Source organism: Rhea americana, unplaced genomic scaffold (genome assembly GCF_003343005.1).
Source record: "Rhea americana isolate MKP2758 unplaced genomic scaffold, rheAme1 scaffold_4, whole genome shotgun sequence".
NCBI lineage: Eukaryota > Metazoa > Chordata > Aves > Rheiformes > Rheidae > Rhea > Rhea americana.
The window spans coordinates 8,014,555-8,036,324 of NW_028186534.1; the positions used below are offsets into that span (position 1 = coordinate 8,014,555).

At 40.9% G+C, this 21,770-nt stretch overlaps 1 protein-coding gene across 3 annotated transcripts; it reads left to right on the forward strand.

Moving 5' to 3' along the window:
* Positions 1-1,787: 1,787 nt before the first annotated feature.
* CASS4 (Cas scaffold protein family member 4) lies at positions 1,788-21,327 on the forward strand. Of its 3 annotated transcripts, XM_085314095.1 has the most exons (7): positions 1,788-1,889; positions 10,547-10,975; positions 14,210-14,314; positions 15,395-15,544; positions 17,641-18,972; positions 19,819-19,878; positions 20,546-21,327. In XM_085314095.1, exons 1-7 carry the CDS (start codon positions 1,878-1,880, stop codon positions 20,957-20,959), a joined length of 2,502 nt encoding a protein of 833 aa, XP_085170221.1. In that variant the 5' UTR covers positions 1,788-1,877; the 3' UTR covers positions 20,960-21,327. The 3 variants fall into 3 exon arrangements, with proteins under 3 accessions (XP_085170221.1, XP_085170222.1, XP_085170223.1); XM_085314096.1 differs by lacking the exon at positions 19,819-19,878; XM_085314097.1 differs by lacking the exon at positions 15,395-15,544.
* Positions 21,328-21,770: the final 443 nt, after the last annotated feature.

Genomic DNA, 21,770 nt, shown 5'->3' on the forward strand with positions numbered 1-21,770 from the left:
TCCTCATGTGTTTCCTTCCTCTGTGCCTGCTGCTCTTTCATAAGTATGTTCGGGCAGAGGTGCCCTGTGCTGCCTGGCTGATGTTTTGGTGCGCAGTGGCGCATGGCATGGGTCTCAGAGCTGGCTGGACCCAGCCTGTGGCAGCTCACAGCCTCCTCCGAGCAAGCACCGCTGCAGCCCCCGGCTGCCGAGCCCTGCCGTGCGTGCCTAGCTCTGCACCCGTGCAGGTACGGCTTGGGTGCTCATGCTTAAATTAATTGGGTGCTCAGCATGAACTAATGAGGCACTCATGCACAGGTGCAGTAAGCCCTGAGATTTATACCCAATATGAGCTCCAAAGACTTTGAGGGTTATGCTCTTGGACTAGGTGCCTAAACTCTGCCTAAATCTGGGGAAGAGAGTGGTAGGGGTTTGGGCTGTTTTATTTAGAATTTGGGCTGTTACCTGCTCACCTTCATCTMCAAATGCTCTCCAGCCCCTGCGGTGCAACATCTCTGAGCTATGGCTGTGGTGCCCTGGCCACAGGTTGGGTGGCTCCACGGCTGCGAGGACGGGTGCCGGGCCAAATGAGGYGGCGAGAGGCATCCGCTTCGCCGCGCTGCAATGCCTAGCTGCCACCAGTTCGGTAGATCACCCAAAAGCAGCTTCATGGCCTCTAGTTGCAGCCTTGCCACTCGTGTTTCTGGAACGTTACAAATGCTGGTAGCACCTTACAAATTTCAGGGTAATAAATTAATGGTTGTTCTTTACCCATTGCATGATGTTGAGTATTCACACCAGCAAAAGTGCTGGTTGTAATCATAAGGAAAAGAAAAGAAAACCGGAAGGCATTCRGATGGATTGCTTTGTGCCAGGTAGTTTTCTGCATTTGGACAGCTGTATTAGCTGTTTGCCTGTTCCTAGCCCCTGAGCAGTTCTCCAGATTTTGTTGAGAAAGCATTTTCAATTCAACATTTTCTATTCAAGGTACACTTATTTTCTGCTTACTGGATTGTGGGCTTGGAAGTGAGTGACTAATTTCATCTCGAAGCTACCACAGAAAGAGGAAGGAAAACACTGTAGCTAGAAAAAAGGCAGTGTGTGTAAGGGCAGTAACAGTGACAGTGTGCAAAACTAAAGATATTAAAATGTGAAGMAGCAGTATAACCTGCTCACTTGCATAAGCATAATTTTGGCAGAGCTGTTGTTGAGCAGATAGCAACAACAATAATGATAGTATTAAACATTATTATATCGTTTGATAGTATTAAACATTTTTTTAAAATTAAATGATTAAAAACAAAACTCGTAACCTGCAGTTAATGTTTAGCTTTCCTCTCAGGTTCTGTGCTTTTTAATAAGCGGATTATTTTGCAGTGATTTATACAATTACAAAGGAGATGTGTTATTTTCTAGAGAACTGAATATGAAAATTTCAAAGCATAAGGCCAAACCCCTTTCAGGTATGAAAAACAAGGARCAAAAGAACGATGCTGCAAAGACCATGAATATGCTTCAAAATCCGAGAAAATCGTATTCTTGGCCTCGTATTTTTCCTGTTGAGATGTAGCTGCAAAACGTAGACGGGTAGACGGCATCCCCGGCGGGGCTCAGCACCGGGCACATCCGAGCCTCCCTGCGCCAGGCCCCCGTTGCATCAGCAGCTGCAGGCCAATTGCAGCGCCGGGGTGATTTCACTGCGTRATTAGCTCCATTCGGTCCCAATAGCTGCTCTGCTCTGGGGCTCCCCGCACACGCGGCGGGGGAGGAAGGAGGCTGGACGTTTGCTCTGCAGGCATCCAGCCAGACCCTCGAGCCTGCTCGGAAGAGCTGGGCTGGGGGAGACCGCGCTCGCCTGGGTTAGGGGATGGAGTAACGGGGAAGCAGAAGGCAGCAAGATGAAGGTCAATGTAAGTATGAGATAACTATATTTCTCTTGCAATGAACTACTTTGTTTATCAAGTTTCTAATGAAAATTTATACAGTGTAAATATTTGTGTCTGTCAGGATCGCTTTTCAAAGAGTGCTCTTGATCCTCTTTACAAGTTACTAACAGAACACATGGTCTTAACTTTTAAAACACAATCCATGCTTATTAAAAAAAAAAAAAAAAAAAAAAAAAAAGCTTTATCAAGAAGAACAATAGCCTGACTAGAAAGGGTGAAGTTGTATACCATTAATACTAGGCAATGATACACTTTACTAGAAAAATACACTGAATGCTACTGGCTGGCCCTCAGATATCTCTTGCCTTTTTCGTTTTCTTAGGACTAATGAGCATAAATGATTAAAACTTGTCTTGAGTTTATACATCATCCTAAAGAGGAACCACATATGTGTATTTTTGCCACCAATTCCTAGGAAATAGCTAACACAAATGTGTTAAGAACTGGAGTCACGCTTTCGTATAGAAATGTCAAGTTATTTGAAAATGAGTTATKTGAGGCTGGGAAAGCTTTTGCACTCCAGGGTAATGACTGACCCCATCTACAGCGAGTGCTCCCCTGCAAAGAGAACTGATGCTCAGAAGAGGAAAGGACCGGTAATACTGTTCATTTTTAGAAAATACTGCGGTGTCCTGGGAGCAGAGGGGTACCTTTCTGGGGTGGACCGAGCCCATTCTATAAGTATTTGTTAAYGCTTGGCTCCCAGACTTCCAGGGCAGCGCGCACACGGACGCCTAGCATCAGTTTGCTTTGCGGTAGGTAGGAGCTAGGCTTTCTGCGGCTCCGAAAGCAAGCAGGTCTTTCAGGCTAACATCACAGCCGAGCTCCGGCGGCTGTGACGCAGGGCCGGCAGCGCCGCGGTTCCCCTGTGCACTGTGTTAACGACGGCGGAGCAGCTGCGCACGTTAGTGATTGGGGCAGGTGAAAACCTTCAACTTCTTTTCCCAGAAAAAAAGCAGAAATTTCAGATAAATGAAGCCTTGCTCTAACAAATTGTCTTAAAAAAATAACATCTGGGGGCAGCTGATGGAAATGAGGCAGATGGGGGAAGCTGGGGCACTAGGAGTTGCAGCATCGCCCCTGGTTCATTACAAGTCAGAGGGAGCAGCCTCTCTCGACCATCTGCTCCTTCAGTTATTGGTCAGGTATTATTCAGTTATTTAGTTATTCCTATGGTGTTCACAGTCTGTAGCATCTCTACTGCAAGCAATATGAGGCCAAGGGGCAGCGTCCTGTCACACCTATGCACCGAGGTGGAAGAGTGCACAGCAGTCGCTGCAAACGAAAAAATTTGTAATGAGGGACACGGCCACATGCTATTTATTCTTGGAACAGTGATTTCAGCAGTCACGAGCAAAGCCTATTTTCTTGTCTGCTGAAGAAGTGCAGGAAATAGAATTGGAGCAAGGTTGATTAGCTCTGTTCTCTGCTAAATTTCTCCGTATTTCTCGGATGGAGGAATGGAGGAGGAACCTAGGAAATAGTTTGCTTCAGAACAAAACCTATTGTATGAGCAAAGGCAAGACGGTCAGCTTACGTGTTTGGCTCCCACGACCTGTTCGAGGAATTTCTTGGCAATTCCCTGGGCAGGCAGAGGGAGACGAGCAAGGGCCCAGTTCTAAAGACTCTGTGTTAAGCATAGAAGCATACTTAGAAGCCAGAAAGAGAAAATTAATCCTCATCTGAACTTTCTTTCTAAATTTTTAAGTCYATGTTTGGATATAAATTTTGTGGTCAAACACAACGAAGATACTAAAAAGGTTCAGAAAAATCAGAAAAATAAATTAATTTGAAGTATATGGTTAAAGAAGCTTGCTATGGCAGGAGGAGCCCAAACCCAGAAATACACATATATGTATTTTTTTTAAAATCAAGAAATAGCAGTTTGTTTCAGTATTCCTGGAACTCAGGCATGAAACAGCACTTGTAAATATGAGGAATGGGAACAAAAACTGGGTGGCACTGAAAACAGGGATTTTTCTGCTGGTTTTAGTACATCTAGAATTTGATTAACACCTTTTATGGAGAAAATGGAACTGAGGAAAATTAACAAAATTGATTTATAACTCCCATCACTGTATCACTGGCAAAATGTGATTCTACACAAGTTCTCCTTTAACTGGATCTACCTGAAGCTTGAAAACTAGTTGTTCTTTATTTTATCAAAGACTGATTTGACCTTTCAGAACTCAAAACCTGATGATTAGAACCTGGTTCCATCCTCCAAAAATTAATTAAGCCTTTGAATGGGAAATAAAAGCAAGTCCTGACATTCAATCCTTGTTTAAACGCAGCTCTTTAAAATGCCCATAGAAAAAGATATGGAGCTTTTGTCTAACCATAAAAAAATACACCAACAAAACAATAAACGTAGTGTAAGGAGCTTCTGCAATTCACAGAAAAGGTAGCAAACGGGACAYACAGCAGCGCACAGCTAGAACGAGGTCACACGCGTGTGGAGAAAGTCGGAGCATTTAAGGTAAATTCTTCTTTCTTCYGCATGTGTTGGAAGATGTTGGCTCTTTCTACAATTAATCGAATTGGGCAAAAGTTAAATTGGCTGAATCTGGGCTTCTATTTAAAAGGGACTTCTTTGGGAAACTTGTTGCCAGCTATTAGGGCGATTGAGAATGCTTATTTCTTCAGCTTTGCTCAGAGGTGAAGAGATTAACTGGAAACAGTTATGTAAACATGTCAAAGGGTATCACTGTGCATCAGCATAACTGGTTTGCAAAYACAGCCCACTGCTCTTAATTGTATCTTTGCCTTCTCCTCAAATATTTTAAGTCTCATTTTCCTGCAATAAAAGTGCTTCATCCACAAAAGAAACTCCCATGATTAAAACTCTCTTCTTTAGATTATTGCAATAGGTTTTTAAAGAAGCAAAGATAAGGCAATGGAAAACAAAATATTTGCTTTTTTTAGTTTGGAAATGAGGATGTTGTGAAGTATTAGCACCCCTACAGATCTGATGAAATAGTACATAACAGCGATTTGGAGTTTCCAAACACAAATTGTGGGAATACCGAAATGATTTTGGCAGACTTACAGGGAAGCTGCTCAGATGATCATCACATGGATAATTTTTCTAGACACATTTGCATATATTTCAGACTACATTTTATTTTCTGTGAATAGTATTATACGGTCAGGATAAGGATCAGGATAGKAAAGGGATCAGGAATTCCTAGTAATATTAAATACTGTATGATGAAGTTTTAAGGTATTTTTTGTTTTGCATCAGCATAAACATGTATATAGAACACAGATGTTAGTCTATGTAAGTATTCCCTTCTTGAGGCTATAGAAYAGTATTTTACAGATTTATACAAAAAGGTAAAATTATCAGCCTTATTGACTCTTAACTAAAATTTTTCTTCTCTTCATTTACTCTCACAAGTTAGCAGCTTTCGTTCTGAAGACTCCCAAGTGCTGCTTAAGTTTTGTAGTGGGTGTGTTGCTGAATAAGGATATGCAGGCCAGAAAGATGTAAAAAAGGCAGGTTTGTAGGGAGAGCTTTTATCTTGTTTATCTAAATCTTGAGATTTAGATCAACCGATCCAAACTCCAATAAAAAAGGAGACCCACTTCTAGGTACACACGGACTTTTCAGGCCTGAGTTGATTGAACCCACATCACCAGAGGTCTTAACGCCGTGAAGCGATCGAATTGCYGGGTGGAGGCCACGGACCCCGGCGTGGGGGAGAATAACGTCTCGAGAAGAGGCCGCGGGCGCTGCCTTCCGGCTCTGCGCTCTGTCATCGTCTCGTCAAAATCCGCTCGGTGAGGGAGAAGAGCAGCGCGCTGCCCACGGAGGTGCTTTCTCAAGCGGTGGTCGACCGGCTTTAAGATGTTCTTCGTCTTAGAAGAATTTTTCAGGGCCGCCGAAGGGCTAACGGGGAAGCAGCAACAAATGCCAAAGCAGAAAAACGCTTTGATCTCCTCTATGTTGCTTTAGTACTTACGTTGGTTATTGTAAGGACACATTAAAGGGATCGCATACAATAACAAAGAACTATCCGCACATCCGCAGCTGGCCTAGATGGCATTTTGTGGATGACAGTGTTAGACAGCCAGTTTCCGCTTCTCTGGTAATAAAGAAAAAATGCAGATCCCACTGGCCCCAAAGCACAGCTTCCTCCCATCCAAGCATCCCATAAGGTCTCTGCGATCCTGGGAATGCAGGACCTGTTTACATTTAATGGCAGGTCAAGATGCTTCTGCTTACATGATAGAAAGGGGCTGCCACAGTGATTCTTTACATATGTCCTAGGCGGTTGAAAGTGTAGATAGGGCCTGATTTCTGACTAATAGCCTCAAATTAGACAAGCCAGATCCTGTACTACAACTATCCTCATTCCACATAACTGTAGACATAACCAGTAGACCTTAGCTATGTGTCTGTTTTGTCAGATCCAGCGCTCACCTGTCATAAACATCCTGTAATTTTTATCCACAAGACTGCWCCCAATGTTACTGTGATCCCAAAATCTAGTGGTTAGGATGAGTATTGCTCATACYCTGAAAGTATTGCTAAGGGTTTGATTTCAGTGAAATGGAGATGTAACCAGCCTAGCTTTAATAACCGATCTAGCTCTGCTGCTGTTGCTGGATCGTGTAGCGCCGGGAGGAGGTCACTGCTACCTCAGACTCCACTAGAAAAGCAACAAGTCCTTTGCTGCCAAAGCCACATGGCTTCCCAGGACCTAGGCTAGCTAGGTCACTACCTGCTGGTGTGGAGCTCCTGTAAAATAGTTAAATACAGTAGCACTGCCTGATGTTAGGCGTTACTGTTAGCCTGTGACAGTGTGTGTTTTACCAGCACCAGGTTGATCTTCACAGTGTGCTGTAGCATCCTTGGCTAAGGCGGACTGGTTCCACAGCTGCAACTCCTAAAAACTGCTGGAGCTTTTGCTAATGKTTTCCAAACTGCCTAGAGCTCCTTGATGATAACACTGCATAAAAGAAATGCTCCACAGATCTCCTTCATGCCAGCCCCTACTACTGTCGAGGCTGGAGAGGCCAGGTGAGAAAGTAACCACAACACTCAGGAAGGAAATAAGAGAAAAAGAGGGCTTACTAGTGCAATAAATAGAGGAGCAAAGGAGAATAAAGARCAAAATACAAAGGCAGAGTTGTTCAACATCTTATTTCTTATATCTTGTGAAAATGTTCCTCTTTCTGTGTTTTGGGGGGAGGATCAGAATTCAGCAGAAGGTAAGTTACTTGAGCTATGTGGCATTGCTCGTACTGTTTTTACAACATATTGATGCAACTTTCTGCYGGGTTGTGTGCACTGAAAAAAATATATAGAAGTGTCTTTTCAAGGAAAGAAGTTGGTCTTTAGCTTTTTTTTTTCTTTGCATGGATGGAAGTTGATCTATAAGAATAATGAATTTGTTGTTCCAGCAAGCTCAGATCTCCCAAAGTGCCCAATGATTTTGACATCTCTTGTTTAGGTTGCCATTGAGATGATTTCAAAGGTTCCTGGGTATACATTTTGCCTACTGATGTGAGCCCAGATACCCTAATCTGAGCTCCAGCAATTAGAGATCACCTTTAAAAAACTGAACCACTGTCAAATGCTTTAAAGTGGTGTCTCACTGTGGGCTACTTGCCCTCAGATGTTTGCACAGCTTTTATTGACAAAACCAAAGGGAAATGTGCTGTGCTTCATGCAAAGAAATGACCTCTATACTGGAGAAGCTTGTGACTTTCGTGTTGTAACCTTAAAATTTCACGTTTTGTTCACTGTGGGCACCCCTGAATATACTCATCTGACATTACCAAATGAAATGCTGGTCAGCTGAGTTTTGACAACATCTTTGTGGAATACCTTTGCTATTGAATTAAGTATGGACTTCTCTGTTGCTTACGYTGACCTGGCTGTTCTCTCACTTTATTTGTTTTGCAATGGAAACAGATCTAGTTTTTCTAGGAAAAGAGATGTGAGAATAGCTGAAATATTTTCTCCTTCTAATACTTGCTGCAGTCACATTTGAATGCTGCTGATGAGAAGAACACCTCCTCACTTTCTATAACTTAGGCTGTAGTGTAGAGTTATGTATACATGCCACAATTTATCTTGGCAAAATTTGACATATTTACTCTAAAACAGCTGAGGTTTGAAATTAGACTTGTGTAGTTTTATGTGGTGATTAACTGAAGGATTCGGCCCTATAATGTGTCCAGTTTGCTATTTCCACAAGAGAGGATTAGTTGGGAAAATGTTGACAACCAGATGTCTTTTAAAACTATACTGTGAACCAAAATTTCCTCTTATTTTATTGGTGCAGCTAGGAAGGACGGTCTTGTCTAAGGCACTAAACAGGGCCTCGGTTCCTCCGTGTTCAGACTTCCTGGCTCTACCACTGGTTTCCTGTGTGAGCTTGGATAAGGCCCTTAATATTTCACTCGCCTGTTTGCAAGAGGAGGAGAGTACTCCTCCCCTCGCCTGCCTGTCCTCTTCAGCTCTTAACAAGAGAGACTCTCTTCTAATGTGTTTTTTACAGTGCTCAATAAAAAGGTCTCCAAACGTAAGCCAAATCTAGAAGTGCCACTAACAAATAATAGGAAAAGTTTACTCTCTCTYTTTATTTTAATTACAGTTAATGATTTTAATTACAAGCGCAAAATGTGTGAAGCCCAAACCCACCGCAGGCTGCACCCTGTGATGAGATTCCTTAAGGTCTAACTTAAACACAGGTGGTTCAGAGCATTTGCCATTGTCCAGACAGAGAGTTGGCCACCACGTCCAAGGCAAGAAGACTGTTTTAACCACACTATGACATAAGGAAAATGGGACTGTTGTCTACCTCGAACAGCTGCTGATGGGCAAACCCGTGTATCATAAAAAGGCCGTTGTTCATGGTCATCCTTACGAAGAAATGTATGCTAGTAACAACAGGCCACTTTCATCAGCTCAGCTGACAAACTCATTTTCTTCTGCTGTTACTTCAGACCAGCTGTTGCTTTACAGCAAATGCTCTGGACAAAAATATTAGGCGTCATGTTTCCTATTTGGGCACTATCTCTTTGGACATTACTTGCTCTTTCTGATAAGAAGTTGATGCTAGAACACATCCTGTGGGGACAGTCAGCCTCATTTTAAAGCTGAAGGCAAATGTGATGTTGTTGTACTGAAAACTCTATGTCCACAATTCTTTCTACATACTTACCTTCTGCTACTACTTTTCATTAACTGTCATCTTGTAATGATTAATCAAATATCAAGATCCTAAATATACTAAAAATAAAACAGTTATCCACGCACTTATAATTGCCACAAATGTACAGGCTTCAACTAAGGCAAATAGGGCTGCTCTGTGGTCAAGGAGCAATTCAGAGCCCTGGGAAATATGCATTTTTTTTATCTCACAGATTTTCTGTGATCTTAGCAAAGTCACTTACTCTCTTTTCCCTGGTTTCCTGTCTAAAAAATGACAATAAGAGCACTGCACGAGGATGCTGAAAGATCTATTGAAGGTTGCAAGTATTTGGATACTGCTGGTGTCTGCATTGTGGAGAGAAACACAGACGCCGCCTCAGGTGTGCTTGCTTGAAGATAAGCCAGCAAATGCACTGCCATGCCAAGAAGATTACCGAGCTAATTGGTTTGATATCACAGTACACAAAGATACCTAGTTTTGTCCTCTAACTGATGAGTCACGTAAGAATCCCATCAGTGCAGGATTCTCTGCGTTAGGTAGTATGCAGCTTTCTTGTTCAGGGCTGCCTGACAACAGCCAGCTGAAGTCTTTGTCTTCACCAGTCCTGCGGCAACTTGAAGATGCCTTGTGCAACACCACTGATCACAAGCACTTTGGCTGTGTCATCTGCAGAATGTGATGCTGTAGTGAAGATATCAGGGAAGTAAACACTACTCTGAGCTCTATTAGTCTGCCAGTGCTAGGAATAATGCAAATGCTTCTGCAGGTAATTCGAAACATATTCTCAGGGTTAGAAGGTGCAGCATTCAACATCCAAATGCTGCTCTTTGCTAGTATTTCTGCCACTGGAATTAGCACTGGACACTTATTAAAATCTTTAGGGTTGGCCTTACTGAGAAGTCTGTCTTCATAAGGTTTTGAGAAAAGAAAAAAGCTTAAAGGAAAATAAGATTTTTTTTTTCAGGTAAGAAACAATTAGCCTTGTTTATGTGTGGCTGAAGTCCTCAGATAAATTAGTTAGCAGTCAGGAAGGTATGAGGGTTTTTTTTGGTTTGGTGATACATTTCCTGTGTGACTTCTGACAAAGAATTTTTAGAATATCATTGGGGAAAAAAGCAACCATTTTTCACAGAGGGATTTTCATGAGGTCAGAGTAATGAATGTTAGCAATGTTCTTCAAGAATCTCACAGGGAAAGATGAGGAAGAAATATATAACAGTATTTTATTAYTTATTGCACTGAACATAGTACATGCATGCTGAAAATGCTTAACACTGAAACCAATGCTCTTCAGTATAAGAACATCTTCAGAGAGACATTCTTCAGTATAAAAATTGGTGGGTTTGAATTAGATTGAAATTAAGGTGGAGATAAATGCTAAACAGGCAACTAGTGTAACATTTGCACTGGTACAAACAATGCAAAGCCCACATTTTGTTTTTTTCTCTCCAGAATACTCTGGCGAAAGCACTATATGACAACAAAGCAGAGTGCTCTGATGAGCTGGCCTTCCGCAAAGGAGACATCCTGACAGTTCTCGACCAAAATGTCGTCGGCAGTGAAGGTTGGTGGAAATGTTCCCTCCATGGGAGACAGGGCCTAGCTCCTGCTAATCGCCTCCAGCTCCTTGCTGGCTCTCAGGCAGACCTGCCACCTCCTTCCACTGAGAGTGATGCTGCCGAACAGCCWGTTGGCCAACAAAACATTTACCAGGTTCCTTCCACTCCTAAGTCTACCACATTGTCGTCTACGTATGAAAAGATGGATGGGTGGGTTAAATCACCAGCTAGGATCTCTCCTCTACCTTCCCAAGGAATATATCAGGTCCCAGCCTTGGCTGCACAGCTACTCAGTGAAAAGACCCAAAGCTCAAGAAATCAGGTAAGAATATGAGCAGATAATACAGTAACAAATTTTATAATTAAAACAATTATTGGGGGATGGGAAATAATAAAGGCTATAGGACTGAACATTTCAGCTGAATTTGCAGCAAAGCTATTCAAATAAATGATGTTTAGGAAACGTCTATAAATTCTATTATAGCGTATGATGTTATGCAAGAAGTGCTGTTCTGGGCAAAATATTATATTCTCCATTATTCTCTATTATTGTGTCCCTCACATTTTTTGACAGTTTAGGGCATCTGTAGAATAGGACAGTAAGTGAAAAATATACGGTTTGTTTGGGGTGATCTAGAAATTATTTACAAGACCATTCCCAAATTTAAAGTAGCAAGATACAGAACTTTCTTCTCTGATGGTCTACAGCATGCATCTATAACAGAGTCCTCTAGGTGTATGTAGGATCTTTGTAATCATCTGTGTGTGGTTTGTAATAAATAAATCACCTTTGCTGAGATGACTGTCTTTGCTCTAGTTTCTTCTGTTTCCAGCTTCTCAGCAAGCTCATAGTGCTGCTGCCGGCTCTCTCTTCTCCTGCTCTTCAAGGTTGTTGTTAGACTTGCACAAAATAGACAGCTACCTGCTTTAGGCATGCTGGAGGAGACAGGGATTCACTGCTCAATAGCAAGTGCAAGTTGCTCTGCCAGTCTGTGTTTGTGTGGSATAAGAGCAGTCACCAATAGCCATCAGCCCCTGCAGCTGCAGGGGAGGTTGCAAGCCCCATTCTCTGGGGTTTCAATACAGCTTCCTGGCCTGGCCCTTTTTTTTGTCCTGCTCCCTGCATTCTGCATTCAAATGAAACATGTAGGTGGAAAATATAATTTGATTAAACAGAGCATCAASTATTTTAACATTAAAAACTTGTACTTTATTCGGCAAAAAAACATGGGAAATCTTTTATAATGAAAGAATAATATGGCAGGTGGAGAGGGAGATTCATGCTCAGTTCCATGAGCTCTTCAGCCCTTGGTTGCTCYTTTAAACAAACTATTCCCTGCATGAAAATCACGTTATAAATGTTGGTTGACAGTAGGCAAAGAAAAGAATTTCAGCCCTGAACTACAGTTTTCTGGGCTAATTTAATGATCATTRTATTTGCAGAACACATTCAGCCAGCTTTCCTTCCGCAGCGTCAAAAGGCAGCTTACAGCAGCTGAGGTGCTGGTTCCATGCTTAAGTGGCAAACGGGTGCTAGAAAACAGAGAAAGTCAATGTAGTATGGTGACTGAAATCTGCATTTTCAACATCTCAGTTACACATCCAAATACCTTGTGCAGTTACTGTAACTGCAAGTTTAAATTGGGTAACATCTGCAAAAAAACCTTTTGCACTCGGTGTGATCTGATTTCTCCTCATTCCAACCCTAAGGAAGGCATTTTCAAATAGTGTGTAATATTGATGCACATTTTCCATGTTATGTCAGCAAATCAAGCTCTGAAATAGACATCTATTTATTTTTTATTTGAATGAGTGGCAAAAGGTAAGAGTTCATTGGCTTTTTGTGTCTGATATTTCATGAACTTATACTGCTGCCCTCTGATACCAAAGCCTTGCTTTCTTTAACAAAGAACAAAAAGTAATATTCTGGTCTACTTTTACTATTTATAAGTTCAAATTTGCCCRAGCTACCCCTTGCACAGCATCACAGCTGTTTCTTCAGCAACTGTATCAGCGTGGTCCCCAGCCACACACAGATGCAGGCGAAGGCATAAGAGGTGACCAGCCTACGCGAGTGCAGGACACGCACGGAGGCACTCTGGATCGCTCYGTGTAGATCCTATGGAACAACTGGCAAAGCTCCTGACATACTCAGCTGTTCTCCGAGCAGCTGCCTAAAGTCCCTGGAAGTCTTTGAGGGAGCTGACTGAAAGCAATAAAACAAAACAGAATCCCCCAGAGCCTGTGTGCTTTCAGCCTACATAAAAGCATTGTCACTTCTTTACTTGGTGCCTAATGCGTAGTACAGTTTCTTGCTCTACTGTGACTGAAAGTACTTAAAAATAATTTACTCTCCTCAGATGTGATATTTAGTGAGTTTCCTTTTAGTTACGTACTAAATAAGACTTGCCCATCTGAAAACAGGCTTGGGCTACGGATATCACTTATCTTTTATCCTATCTTCTCTGGAAATTCTCTTTTATGCCTGTTAGTGCTGTTTTGCAAACAAGATAGCTCCTACTTCAGAGCACAAGGGGGATTTGTGTTAATTTTTCATTTCCTTTCTTCAGAGAAAAGCTRAGTGCTTTCACAAACAAGAAGCAAGCAGATGCAAGCCAGAGTCCTGTTCCTCTACCACATTTCCCCTAAATTTAGTGGCTACAACTCTTACATGATGGAGAACACTATCTCTGATAACCAGATATAATAAGTTTTAAATATATATATATATATATATGTAGTTTAAATAACTATAACGTCTCTCCTCCAATGGTATTCCCATGGGTCAGTAGTTTGGTGTTGCTACAGCCCACCTATAAACTGGCTGTCGAGAGCCAGGCTGAACCCATGGTGAATAAACATAACTCATAATGATTTTGGGGTTGATAAAAAGTACTTTTCCAATATTTGGCATCTTAACTAATTGTCCTAYAGATCTGATTGTAGCTCTTAAAATGAGGTATAAAGCAAACAAGAAAATTAATCTGTAACTGACCTAGATAAGGGGGTTTCTAGATCAGGTTTGTCTGTTTATGGAGGTGGACAGGACACTGAAGTAACCAGGTTTATTTCTTCGGAGAGATTAAATCTTTCATTACTACAAACTAATGCATCTCTACCTGGACCTTCTTGCTGCTCCTGGTCCCACTAAATGTGGCTTGACCTAATGGCTCTGTGAGCATGAGAAGTAGAAATTCCCCTAACTTCTTTTTTTGGTGGTTCTGCTTTTGGGTAGTCAAAAGACTTAGATATCTGAAGCTATGTTCTCTCCTAGTCTTTCCTCTCCCTTTGTTAATAAGGCAGATTGTCTTTAATCTGTATGTGTCAATTCCTATCTGAAATAAAGTAGAAATGCTGGCAAAGGGGAATTACCATTACAAGAAAAAATACCAGGCCCGCTTTTAAAGTCAGATTTTGTCTACTAGCATCAGTGAATATTTGAAAGGTTTTTAATCACTTAGGAGTGTTTTCTCTATATATGGTCTATTTAACTAATCAAGTTTTAAAAGAGGTCCTGAGTTCACTGCAGCTTTTTCACATTTTTTTCCCCTCTAAGCACCTACTTACTCTTCCGAGAGCATGCCGGGCTTCAGTCCCAAATATCAGACCTGAGGTATATGATGTTCCATCATCACAGCACCGAGAGTCCTTATTCACGCAGGTGAGTCCCATCACGGTACCCCTAGTGCAGTGGGAGCCCTGCTTTCTGTCCCTCACAGGAGACCTTAGAATACATTTCAAAGGAAACTACCGTTTTCTGTTTGTTTTGAATTCTTCTGTAAAATCTGGCTGAAACTCGTGCTTTTTTAGGGAAGTTCAAAACCTAAAGCAATTCTCTTTTGAACTTGTTAGATATTTAGAGAAATATGTCTTAAATCCAGTTATATTTCTAATGAACACTTTTAAGTTTTACCTTGATTCAGTTATGAGACAGTTTTTTACAGATGAATTCCCAAAGTCAGACAGAGCAGCCAAGCTCTCGCTTTACRGTGAGGAAATGAGATTTGTCTCTTTGTCTCTTTTGTTGACTGAGAAGATTAAAGTGTTTTCTATAAACTGAAGTGAAATGTTTACAGAAGAGGCATTAGTGCATATASAAATGGAAACTAAAAGGTCATCCACACCACCCTCCCTCTGGGCAACAAAATGCAAGGGATTAGATCATGTAACCCTGCCTTTTTGGATATACCTCTTGAAGCAACCTGTCATACRATCTTTTTCTTGATGCTGTGCTTCCTAGGGGAGACTGAATGTCACCACATTTCCCTCACCTCCTCTCTGCAGTGTGTCAGGGTCACAAGGCTGGGAGAGGAGCTAGGATCTCCTGCTATGATGGAAAGATGGGCATGCTGCAGTAGAGCAAGTCTGCAGAGCCTCCTAGGACACCTTATGCTCCCTGAGAGCACCCAGCAGCACAGGATTCAGACCGGTGTAGTTGACTTATTGTCAGGTTATCAATAGACATCTTGTTTTGCCCACTTTCTCTAAATGGGGTGATCCCTGTTCAGACTGATAGCTGGGAGTGCTGGCGACAGCCTCCTTGCACCACCTAGCGCCCGCCTCCCTCCCATACAGCAGTGTGCCAAAGCACTTTAGCCATCCTCCAACAGATGATGTCCTGACCCAAGCTGCAGGAACCAAGAACTATGCAGCATATGACCTGAACGCCTTTGATAACACTAAAGTCTTCAGTGGGCTCTAAAAAGAATTGAATCCAGACTGCGTATTTTCCTTTGACTAGAGCGGTGCCACTCCACCCACAAGAAGAAAGGGATCTGCACTCTTTGGATCCACTGAATGTTTCTGGGAAGAGCCGAACCAGCTTTATGACATCCCATCCAGCCCAGAAAAGGCAGGGACCGTTGTCCAGAAAGATGCCTCAGTGAGCAATGTATGTAAGAATTACTGGACATAAGCAAGTAATATCTCTTTACTACTGTGATGTTGCTCATATGTGTGGAACCTCCTTTGAGGTGTATCACAGGTGAGGATGACAGTGATAGTACCAGCACATCTTCAGCACAGTACTTTGTACTTAATATTTAAAGAACAAATACTACTGGGTTCTGGTAATCAGGGTACCTAGCAGGACTAGGACTACTACTGTATTTGTATTTGCTTTTTAGGAAAAAAAAGATTTTTAGATTATCTTTTTAGGACAATGTGAGAAGTAAATTCAATGCCCTACATTCTTGAATGGCTGACTGTTTATAATGTCTAAGCAGACAGAAACAAACTGTTCACATTCTAACAGTGAGATATAACTCAAGTATACCATGATCTGCCACTGGATCACTGCAAAAATTTGGATGAGAAACAGCTTAAAATACCAATATTATTATTATAACAATAGAACAAAAGATGTGTACTCAACATGTAGCTTGGCTGCAAACAGGTCTCCTTTCTCATTAATCCCTTCCAAGATTTGAAATGTATTACTGTTCCATGTTAGGATATAACAAAGTAAAGACTCACACTAGAATACCTGGAAGATATGATTCAGGCTTAAATCCTTGCTTTGCTTGCATCAATTTGCCATCCTCCATGCCACAGTGGTTTCCCAAACACTGAGGTATTAGCTGTCCTGAGATGAATGCTCTCCTTTCCCATTACTATTTGTGAAAGTGCATTTGGATTTGTGAAGCACAGAGCAGCAAGGCTCATAGACCTAGAAGTGCAACGTGAAGCTGCACCATCCCAGCATAAAGCGTGAGGGGAGGAAAGGGGTCTCTCTCTCCATTGCTGTGCACAGGCCTCCTTTGGAAGTGCAGCACGCCTGGCTCTGTGCAATGACCATGAGGGAGGAATCAGCCTTCCCAACTCTTTCCCACTGTGTGAGAAGCCTCATCCTTGAAGAAAGGGCTGGTCTGAAATTTCATAACAAAGCAAATGTCTAGATGGGAACTCTTGATTAGCTGAGTGTGAAATATCTCAGCTTTCCTGAACAGTTTTAGGATCCAAGGGGATTTTGACAGCCTCCTTCACAAGTGGGGGTCCTTGATTCCAGGGCTGACCATCCTGCACAGGGAGTTTTATGGCTTTGAAGAGAACTTCCACAGATTGGCAGCTGCCCCATGATTGCAGAAGTCATTTGTGCCTAGTGTGTAGCTTCAGAGGTGCCGGGAGGACTGCTTCTGCCCCCAGCCTGAGACCTGGCATATTAGGCAATAGCTCGTTGAAGCCAGCATTCTTGGCAGCTTCACGGCTGTTAACAATTTTACTGAGCAGCTGCAACAGCCTGGGAGCAGATTTGCTTTTGGAGACATGGTCTATTGTTGTTTCCAGAATCAAATTTTGTTAGAATTCTTCATTCATGGGAAATTCAAAAAATTCTGGCTGTGGTCTGAAACAGTCGTGTCTGCACTCCCCTTCTCATCATATTTTCTGCAAATTGTGCAGCTTGACTTTACCAACTCTCTTTAAAATATTTGTTAGGCAGCAGTCACTTCAATAGTTTCTTATGACTGCACACTCCTATAGCTCCTCGCACTCCCTCCTGCTCATGYTTGTGAGGCATCCAGGTGTGATCTGTCCCAATGTGCCTATTATTATTACTCTAGATTTTCTTACACAAGAAGTATTCTTGCATACACATTTTCCAGCTTACAGATTTCAGCTGTGCATAAGCATGTATTGTAAGGCACTAAATAAGATCTGTATTAATCTTAGGAGACCTCTGTCAAGTAAAAATGTAAACTCATTGCAGCTATTTGAAAACGGTCTGTTGTGCCTTTTTATGATTTATTCCTCTCAGTGTATGCATATGAATGTGGTGGGGGATAATGGAAAATCAAGTGTTTTCCTCTCACTGAGAGTCTGATAAAATCTGATAATAAGCAGWAAGAATTATTGGCTATACTTTTCAGTGGTGTAGTTCCATTGATATTACTGGACTTGCATACATTTACATCCTCTGAGAACTCAGTCTTGTTTCTTATTTCTCTCGTTTATAAACACTGCTTATAAATCCTGTGTGCTCTGTTGTAGTTATATGATGTTCCTCCCAAAAGAGAACCTGATGTTTCAGAAAATGGATCTCAGAAAAAGTGCTGGGGCCATTACAATACCTTGCCAAATCCTCGAAAGTCAGAATGGATTTATGATATTCCAGTATCACCAGAAAAAAAAGGATTTAAACAAAGCCCTCCTGGCCATTCCTTGGAGAGTCAGGTGTTGTATGATATACCACCAGCCAGGTACAGGGCACTGACAACAAACACAGAAGCCAAAGTTGTAAATCCACAGTTATATGATATTCCACCAACACAAAACAAAGCAATAGTTCCAGATGTCCCTCTTTATGACGTTCCATCTTCACGGGACACATTCCTTTTGCAACAAAACGGTAGCCATGATGTGCCTCAAAGTCTCCTGGCTCCAAAGGTTGAGAATCAGATTTCTGAAGTGAATGTTTATGATATTCCGAAAGCTATGCCCACTGTTTCACAATGCAGGAAGGARATGGGAGAAAACAACAGTTCTGGAGACCAAGCATACCATGTTCCTCCACAGCTCTCAAAAGATGTAAAATTAGAACAGGACAGAGTATCTCTTTCTAGCGTGGACAGCAGAACAAGCACTACTTCTACATCCTCAAACTCTTCTGCTGTGTCCTTTTCGGTGTCATCATCAGAAGAGCCTATCAACGAAATCAAACTAGACCTTGAGGTAGCCATAGAGACACTGACTAGATTGCAACACAGCGTATCTAGCTCAGTCGCGAGTTTAATGATCTTTGTGAGCAGTAAATGGAGATTACAAGAACACCTAGAGAAAAACATTGAAGAAATCCATAGAGCAATTGATCACATAAAAGTGTCAATGGGAGAATTCTTGGCCTTTGCTCAAGCCATAAAGGTAAATGCCTCTTACCTCACTGATAATAACCTTCAGACCAGAATTAAAAAACAGCTAGAAATTCTTGTGAACTCATTCCAAATCTTAACAGAAACAAGAGAAGCATTAAACAACTGCAACTGGTTGCCAGAGGTGTTGGTTATCAAGAAACCTCAGAATAACCCAGATGATCTCGATCGCTTTGTTATGGTAGCTCGTACAATTCCAGATGATATTAAGAGATTTGTATCCATCATCATTGCCAATGGAAAGCTTCTCTTCAGAAAGGATGACAAGGAACAAGAAATGAAGCAATCAAAATTGAACACAGAATATAAAATAGCAAAACAGATTACATTGCCCAGAAGAATAGAATTAGATTCACTTCAAAGAAATGTTCCTGATAAACCAAACCAAAGTCAAGTCTCTTCTGACAAACCAAAAGAAAATGCCGTTGAGGACTGTGATTATGTTCAGCTACAGGTTAGTATAACCTAWACTAGGTTATAGTACTTCCTGTACTACCTATACTACCTATACAGTACTACCTGTACTATCTATAGTCTTCTTGATTGTTTACAGATATTAGGTTATTATCATTGTTTTAACTTTGCATTAGTACAAAGGTCTTTTTTCAGACTCAGTATGAACTCAGGATTTCATTAGAGTGCTAGGGGGTGCAGGTACAATGATCAGTAATTATAGAAAGAACTGGAGTCAAAAAATTTACCTAGGCAGCAAGATAGCACTGAGAATACATTTTAGCTTAGCTTTTTAAATTCATTTGATACATAGCTTTTAGCTGGGGTTTAAGACATACATTTCCTCTCTTTAGACTATTAGTTCTTTTCTTGCCTGTATAAATATGACACCATGATATAGGAAATATTAACTTTCTAACATGGGATGTATTAGAAAACCAGTTTTACAGAAAAAAAAATCTTTTACAAATTAAACTCTTAATGTGAATTATCAAATTTATTTGTTAGAAAGTTTCTGCAAGGTACCAAAATRCCTGCTAAGAATCTAACTCTTCTAACTGATTTCACAAAGAAATGGTGACTTGTCTTTAGAATTTAGGATAAGTTATGTTTTGTTGATGTTGGTTTCAGCCTTWGATCTTGCAGGACCAGACACTACATTTTTAGCAGAAAAGAATTACCGTTGCTTCTAACAAAAGTATCATTGTAGTCCCTGTAGGTTTCATATCACTATAGCACATAAAGGCTCCAAAGGAAGCATTTTGCCTGAAATAAGAGAAAACCAAATCTATGTTGAAAGATTTTATGTAAACCATTTCAACTTTGTTTTCATTTTGATTTATAACAGGCACAGAAAATCCATTCAGCTACAGAGGTAGCAAAGAAGAACACAGATTCAAACACAAAGGTATTCTTGATTTTGAAAATTATTACTTACAAGGACTTCTTGTCTCTGATTTCTGTGCTTGCTAAAATTCAAAATAACTTGGGCTTGGACATGTATATTGATACATGGAGAGCTATTTGTTTTCTCTTTGATCATTCTCCCAGTTTGTTCTTTACTGCTGAAAAACTGTGCAAAACATTTATTTTCCTCATATGTAATGAACATAAGAATGTGAGTTATTATTTTAAAATTTCTTATAATGTATTGGTTTAAGGATTGACTATCTTGTTTTTCTACATTTTTAATCATTCATAACCATCATGAATTCAGTACCATTAAAAGTCAAGTCTACATGTTTTATATAATCTGCAAGTTGGAAGTCCAGACTGTATAAAGGATTGATTTTTAACTATAGCACTTTGTGTGCTATCCATTATCAAAATTGTGTTATCAGTGAAAGCTGTTTGGGGAAAAGGTAATTGGGAGAAAATACTGTTTTGAAGTCGAGTACTTAAAGGAAAGAGAAATAACTGCAAAAGACCTCTAGGCTGTGACACTTTGGGGTTTCCTAACAAACAAAACTCCATTGAAGTGAAGAAACATAAAGAATACAGGGCAGAGCAAATTAACTATCAGTGTGCTACCATGCTGAGTCTTTTTTTCTTTTTTTAAAAAAACCTTTTTCTAGGTTTTGCCATCTGCAAGAAGGAATATTTTTCAAAGCAAGCAGGACTCYGCAAAGAAAATTAATCCTTCGGAACACTGTATGCTGTGTTTTGGAGCACTTCACAAGGCAATTGGTGTCTTTACAAATAGTCTCAGCAATAACCAACCGCCTGAAATCTTCATATCACACAGCAAACTGATCATTATGGTGGGACAGAAGTTAGTGGATTCTCTCTGCCAGGAAACTCAAGAAAAAGATGCCCGTAATGACATTCTCCACAGCAGCAGTCGATTTTGTAGCCTGTTGAAAAATCTGGCCCTTGCCACCAAAAATGCTGCAATACAATATCCAAATGCAGACGCTATGAGGGAACTTCAGAACAAGACTGATGAGCTGTCTAAATACACACAACAGTTCAGAGCAATGATGGAATGAAGGAAACTTCACTATTTTTAGAAATACTGGTGAAAACTTGAATTTCTCTGTTGTTACGATTCTTTCTTCAGTCCTTTGGCATTTGGCAGTCAAGGAGAGCAAAAGCAGCTCCAGAAGGCCAGCTTCCAGTCAGTACTAAGAAGTCCTGCTGGGCAGCTCCCTTGGGTACTGATGCATTTTTCAGACCCCACAACAGCAGACTCTGTGCCCCAGAAAAGGATTTGTATAATTAAATCTGTACTTTCTTCTCCACTGTTCCATGGCTGGAAACCTCTTCTTCCTAGTGTCCTGGCAAGAATGTCTGCTGCATATTAGAGCAAAATTATTTTAGTATCTGATTCTTTAAAATTTCCAAAAATAACAGATAAATAAACATATATATATATATATTTTCCATTTGGGTATGTAAGGTCTCTTTAAATTTTGCAGCATATTCATCCATAAATTATGACACATTGCTATGTGAAACTATTATCAACTATTTCTAGAGGACTGTACTCAAATTCTGTAATTACTTTTTTTTTAATCCATTTTGTATTGTTTAATGTRTAAATGCAATGAGTGTATGACAGAACAAGTTCTGGTAGATAATAGTCAAAGCAGAGATATCAGTCAGGAATGCTCAAGCATTTTTGATGCAGGGATATCAATCAGAAACGCTCCAGCTGAGCAGAGGACCAACAGAAGGAAAAGTGACTTGGAGGAGTTCTGTCCTTCAAATATAGGGGGAAACTGCCTCAGTGATCTCTACTGAGATAGTGGAGTTCAGGATCCTGCAAGGAGGAAGCAAGGCAACAAGCAGGATTACAAT